The sequence below is a fragment of the Vombatus ursinus genome, unplaced genomic scaffold (genome assembly GCF_900497805.2).
Source record: "Vombatus ursinus unplaced genomic scaffold, bare-nosed wombat genome assembly UNPS02013249.1, whole genome shotgun sequence".
Taxonomy (NCBI): domain Eukaryota; kingdom Metazoa; phylum Chordata; class Mammalia; order Diprotodontia; family Vombatidae; genus Vombatus; species Vombatus ursinus.
This window is the reverse complement of record NW_020953027.1, coordinates 1-6,833: the sequence shown is the minus strand read 5'-3', so window position 1 is coordinate 6,833 and position 6,833 is coordinate 1. Positions and strand designations below refer to the sequence as shown.

Sequence of the window (6,833 nt, the reverse complement as noted above, 5' to 3'; positions counted from 1 at the left end):
CCATCCCCTGAACCTCAGTGACTCTGGAATTGAAGTTACTTAACAGATACTATGATCTTGTCCAGATATTCTTTTCAGAGGAGTATTTTCTCAGCAACCTTTCATCATATTCACATCCTTTATTCCCTCTCCTGTGTTCTAGCTATAATCTTAACCACAGAATAGGTGAAAACTTTCATTATTATCACCATTGCCTCCCTCAGAGAACAAATATTAGGAAAGCAAGCCAATGCATAATCAAACACCCATCTCAAAGGAAATTGGCCCAGTAGGCTTGGCAAAGGGAGATATCTGGTTGCAGTCTCTAAGTTATTTTTTTTAAGAATTGAAAGGCCAAATAATCTGTTCTTGGCTAAAATTATACATTAAAACTTGGCACTTCTTAGCTACGTCAGAGAAAATAATCAATGAAGCATTCTTTTCATTTAAAGTAGTTATAGGATATCCACATGGCCTTTCTGTTATTATATTTCTTTAGTTGTGTAAAGGACAGACAAGCTACTCCCAGAGTTGTTAAATCTGGTTTAGAGACTTGTGAAAGAAAATGGAGGAAGTCCAGTCCTCCTCCATCTGTACCCTCAGCCTGCATCATAATATCTAAGTCTCAGAAAGTGCTCTGGGGTAAAACATAGTCATCAGCTCACTTCTAAAGTAGACCACTAGGGAGAGCTGAATTTCTGAACTCTCTCAAAATCTCAGTCTTCCTGTTGTGACAAACAGAATCAGTCACCTTTCTTCTCCTATTCTGGCCCTGCAAAGAAATATGCAATTTAGACAACCATTTAAATAAGTTACTCCCAGACTTTTTGGTTGACTCAATGGTCCTCTATTTTACTCAAGAGTACAGTAAGCAGGTGCAGACCAGTGATGTCAAACTCAAATAGAAATGGGACCACTAATCCATCAGTAAGGATACCTTCTGGTGGCAAATTGACTTAGGAATCCACATATGTATTAACATTATCTATGGTCTATTGTATTTTGATTTATTTTGCTAACTATTTCCTAATTACATTTTAATCTGGTTCAGCCACACTTGGGAGTGTTGGGGAATAATGCTGCCTGTGTGGTGGAGTGTTTGACATCTCTGATGTAGTAGAAAGGGGACTGAACAAATTATATAAGTAATTTAAATGTCTAATACTAAATCATTCCTTTTAAACAATTATCTAAATGTATACTATTAAACTATTCCTTGAAAACAACTATCTAAATGTATAATATTAAATCATTCCTTTTAAACAACTATCTAAAAGTATAATATTGAATCATTCCTTTTAAATAACTATCTACATGTATAATATTAAATCATTCCTTTAAAAAACTATCTAATTGAGGTATTAATGTGACTCATACTTTGGTAGTATTGGTGTTTTTTTTTAAGCCCAATGACTTTTACTAAAAGATAGGTTTACTATGTCTAGAACATTCCCCTATTCTACCAGTCTAATATCAGAATAAGAAATGAAGTTAGTCTAGGAACATCTATTTTTGGTGAAGTCATGCTAGTTCTTAGTGATCATTGTTTCCCTTTCTGAATATTTATGCAGTGTTCCTCAACTAATACATTTGAAATTTTGTCAGGAATTGAGGTCAACCTCATTGGCCTGGAGTTTGCAGACTTCGTCCACTTCTGTTATCTGAAAATTTAATATTTACCCTTCTCTGGTCCTATGGGTCATCTTTTGTTCTGTGTGAGACAGTTCCCTTTGACTCATCAAGTTTCCACCATAACATCTGTGGAGGGTGGTGAGGGCCAGAAAGAAGGTACGAAGGTATATGTTAACTTGATTTAGAGAATCTTAATGAGTTCTGAATAGTATTTCATGATTTCCTAATTCTCTGCAACAAATATTAGCGTATAAACTGTAATTATCGTCATAATGGTCATTTAACAAATGTTAACCACAAATCCAGCAAAATGAAATGACCAAGTATCCCATGAAAAGATCTTTCTTGTTGATTTTGGATGCGTAATTAAACCAACTCCAACACAACATGACACAATGGGAAGAACAATGACTTGGGATTTAGAGAACCCAGGTTCAAATCCCATCTCTACCACTTACTACCATGGGCATTTCACTTAGCCTCAGTTTCTTCATCTGTAAAGTGAGGGGGGTTGGATTAAAAACCCTCTCAGTTCTCTTCCAGGTCTAAATCTATGATCTTCCTAGTACAACGATCAAGGTGCACTTTGTGCAGACCAAGCTGATACTAGGTCCAATTTATATAATTTTTATTCTCTGACACCACAGTTACTTTTGCTTTCCCAATATGTCTTCTTATTCTCTCTCCCTACCTTCCCCCCTTGAATATCTCTCTTTGCCACTCACTCTTGAGCACAGTTATTAATGATGTCCATACTGTCTCTTATGGGCAGGATAGCCTGAACTTTGTGGTGAAAAGATGTTATAGAAATCCAGTACATAAGAGATAAGGAGAATTGCATTGTTCCTTGAGAAGTCCTGAACCTAAATGTTGTTTGGAGTCATGAATCTGAACAGAAATTACCCCTCATTCTTCACAGTAGTGTCACAAGATGAAGCTCTCAGAGGCAGTATTCATTTGCTGGGAGGTGACATCCCATAGCTAGGCTTAGGAGAGTGAGGTAGGGCTGTCCTGGGGCATTGAATTCATCTGAAAATACCTGGAAGGATTGAATTATTCCCAAATTATGAGACCAAATTATTTCATATTGTTGGGACTCACAGCAGCTTAATACAGGTTGGAAAACTTCAGTCTGTGTGTGTGTGTGTGTGTGTGTGTGTGTGTGTGTGTGTGTGTATGCCACTTAGATATTTACTTAATCCACCTAGAATTCATGTTGGTCCTGAGCAGACATTACTTCCCCTGTCTTCTTTCCCTACCTCACCCCCAATTCACCTCTTTATAAATACCCCCTCTTCCACTTCCCAACAATAAAGACATTAAAAAACACTTGAAAATGTTCGCTACTTCTTTTATTGCTCTTCAACGAAAAGTGTAGCATACAACCTCTCCGCAGACCTAGTATTTGGAAGACTTTGACTGCCTATAGTACACAAATTAAATTAACAACATTTCCTAAAGGAGAAGGAAGTGTCACTACTGAGATTGGTATCTCCTCTGAAACTACCAAAATCAGGAAAGACTATTTTATTCCACCAGTATTAAATGCAGATAATAAAGATAAAACAATTACCACAATCATAGCTCACATTTGTATATTGTTTGAAGGTTTGCAGAAAACTTTCTTTCTCATAGATTGGTAGAATATAGAGATCAGTATAGAGCTGGAGAGGGACAAGGGTGGGAGAAATACACACTGAACACTATTGGCCAATAGGGCTTTCATAGAGTTTCTAGAGTGCATGTGGATTCCAGGTGGGAAGAATAAGGCCTCAAGTTAGTTATTCTTTTTTTTTTTTTTTTATTAGCTAGGCAATGGGGTTAAGTGACTTGCCCAGGGTCACACAGCTAGTAAGTGTTACGTGTCTGAGACCGGATTTGAACTCAGGTCCTCCTGAATCCGGGGCCACTGCACCTCCTAGCTGCCCCAAGTTAGTTATTCTGAGAAAGACCCCAGGAATGAAGGCACTGCTCTAATGGAGGATCTACCCTGTGCATTTGTTCTGAGGAACCAAGGGCTTCAGCTATTGGAAAATAAGAAATATAGCAACAAATAGAGCCAAAAAGCTGAAGACTTTGAGTAGGTGGGAAAAAGTATCTGGAGGCTCTTGTACAACTCGAGTTTTTGTTGGCTTGATTGTCCGGTCCCACTGGGTCAGAATGGCATTCCTGGCTCCATCCCACTTCCCTGGGCCAGTCAGACGGTACTGGTATGGGGTAAGTGGGCCGAAGAAAACCTTAAAAGCCAGTAGTGGGTCCACCAGGAGCAGAGATAACAAGTTGGGCTTTGCATCGATGAAGGACAAGAGTTCATCTAGGTATACGACACGATCTGTTTGCAAAACCAGTTTGAAGTATAAACCAAACCTTTGTGAAGAAGGGGAAAAGGAAAAAGAAAGGTCATCTTATTATGGGTAAAACAATTCTTCTCCTAAAGTTCAGAATCATATCCATGATCTGTCTTTCACTCTAACATGTACTAATATGTCTCCTACTCTCAAAATTCTTCTCCTCTTCCTAACTATAAAGTGAACTCCTTTTAAAAACACTACTTTGGAACTATAGCCATAGGGCTGGGCTGTTCTAATTGGTAAGAGTCAAACTATCTAGCCAGCCCCAGAGCCAACCATGCTTCATCCTAGCTTTCTCCTCAATGTACTTCCTGCTACTGCCCTAATCTCCCAACCAAACCTCCAGAAATCATGCCCTGGAGGAGATATGCCACTCAGCTGTGAAACAGCCACCCTGGGACTATGCTGTCCAGATTGGTGATAATGCACTATCTCTTGCTGGTCCCAGACCAAACTATGATGTTAATTTCTTTGACATCCCTCCTGCTGTCATGTATTCTGAAATTCTAGGTCCATAGGACTTAGTATTGGTATAATGGATAAAGAACTGTCTTTAAATTCAGGATGGCCTTGGTTAAAAGTTCTGCCTCTGACTGGCTCTATGTTCCTGGGAAAAATCACTTAACCTTTCACTTCTCTATACAGCTCTCAAAACCATAAGTTTCAGAGAAGGTGCTGACCTGCTTTGGTTGAGGGAATTTCCTAACCTTGGAGTTGTTTATGCCAATTAAATCCCAGGTAAAATCTCTATTCCTATTCTGAAGTCCTTAGTTCTTTGACATGGTAGATAGTGATAATCTAGTATCCTCATTGCCGTGACATGTTGGGTCCCCTTATTTCATCTTTCTCCTGCAGCTCCTAATAAGGTTGCCCTAGAACTCTTCCAGAGTTCTTGATGCTCCATTTTCCTTCTGTTTGAAATTTACTGCTTTTTGCCATCACTGGGTAAAACTCCAATCATTGACTCTTTAGGGAAACGCTTTACTGTGAACACTGAAAAGTTTTGAAAACTCTAGTTGTAAATTAAAATAGTATATGCAAGTAATTAAGGGACATAGCCTACCCGGTGGCTTTATTGGCTTTCCTTTTGCTAATGTCTTCTCTCATGGCCTCTGGTGATGGTAGTTTATTCAAGCCTACAAAACAAAATGAAAAGTTTCCTTTAACTCTGGGCAAACCATATGAAGTATCACAATTTATAATTAGTGAGGTTGGCCACTGTTTTTCTTGTACCCAAGAGAGTGACAAAACCAATGATTCAGGTTCCTGGATATTCAAACTTTCCACAAAGGCAAGTTGTCACAATCCTTGTGACTTTGGCTTACTATGTCTTTGTCTATATGATGTCAAAGTAAATAGCAGAAAACTAAAATGTAACTCAACTAACCAGTTCTTTGGCCCTTATCATCAAATCTCAGAGTTAGGAAACACCTCATGAGTCAGGCAATCCAAACTATACCTAAGTAAAACTTTCTGCAGTATTATTCTCCAATGAGAGGGAACTCATTACTTTCCAAGGCAGTTCACTTCATTTGTGGATAGTTCTAATTGTTAGAATATTTTTTTCCCTGAAATCAGGCATAAATGTCTCCTTGCAACTTTTACCCACTGTTCTCAGTAAAGTCTTCTGAGGCCAAGTCAGGTAAGTATATTCTTGTAAGTGTAAATATTTTTACCAGGTGTATTTCATGCCTCTTTTTGCTAAGCTAAACTTCCCCAGTACCTTTAAGAGATTCTTATATGGCAAGGTCTCAAGGACCTACACAATTCTCATCATCCTTCTTCTGATGCTCTCCAGTTTATCCATGTTCTTAGTAAAATATGATGTCCAGAAGTAACCAGAAGACTTCAGGTATGGTCTGATCATGGCAGAATGCAATTAGACAATCACCACTCTTATTCTGGAAATCATGTTTCCATTAATGCAAGCTGGAATCACAGTAACTTTTTTTTTTATTGCCTTATCACACTGTTGACCCATATTAAGTTTGTAGTATGAAACCTGCCAAATCTTTGTTTTTCAACCTAAACTGCTTCAAGTTACATTTTTTCCACCTTATACTTGTGCAGTTGATTTTTCAACCCAGTTGTAGGACTTTAAATTTCACTTGATTAAAAGTTTACTTATTAGATTTGCCCAGTGTTCTAGCCTGTCAAGATGTTTTTGGTTTGGTTCACAATCCAGTGTGCTGTCAGTCCCTTCACACTTTTGTATCATTGGCACGTTTGAGTGCGCCATCCATGCCTTCATCCAAGTCATTGAGAAAAATGATAACAGGTATCAAGGAGAGATCTCTGAGGATACCACATGAGCAATATCTTCTGCTCTGACATCAACATCTTAATCAGTAGTTACTAACTCTCATATCAACATTTTAATCAGTACTTAATAACTCTTATCACTGTACCAAGCAGGCAGTATGACTAAAATATTTTCAATAAGATCACCATTTTGATGTTTTAATTAGGCCCATTAATTTCACAAAAATGGCTGATGAACTTTTATGTAGGTAGACAAAGTGAGTATTTTGTAGTCTCTACTTTGTTTGCAATTAGAGATACAATATAAGTCATCATTACCCTGTGACTTGGTTAATACTAATATAAATCCAGCTTTTAGAGTTTCTCTCTGTTTTAAATGGGAACTGGTGAGTTATCAAGATTTCTAGTCTCTAAAATCAATCAGCCATCATTTCAACTTAGACAAAGTTTGAAAACCACCCTGCCCTCCTACCATCTTCCCTTTTATCACCTCTTGCCCCTTTGCCCACCCATGTTTTCCACCTACACACCCTTCAGGACTCTTGTGGCCCATCGGGCTTGTACTTCCGATGTGCATGCCAAGGATCCCAAAGGCTTGATGAGGCCAAT

General features: G+C 38.2%; 1 protein-coding gene across 1 annotated transcript; it reads right to left on the bottom strand.

Annotated features, from left to right (window-relative positions):
* Positions 1-3,468: 3,468 nt before the first annotated feature.
* Positions 3,469-6,827, bottom strand: LOC114040499 (dimethylaniline monooxygenase [N-oxide-forming] 1-like). Its single transcript, XM_027858625.1, has 3 exons — positions 6,755-6,827; positions 5,026-5,098; positions 3,469-3,978 (listed from the first exon to the last, which is right to left on the bottom strand). The coding sequence occupies exons 2-3, from the start codon at positions 5,067-5,069 to the stop codon at positions 3,636-3,638; spliced, it is 387 nt and encodes a 128-aa protein (XP_027714426.1). The 5' UTR covers positions 5,070-5,098; positions 6,755-6,827; the 3' UTR covers positions 3,469-3,635.
* Between the last annotated feature and the right edge of the window lie 6 nt (positions 6,828-6,833).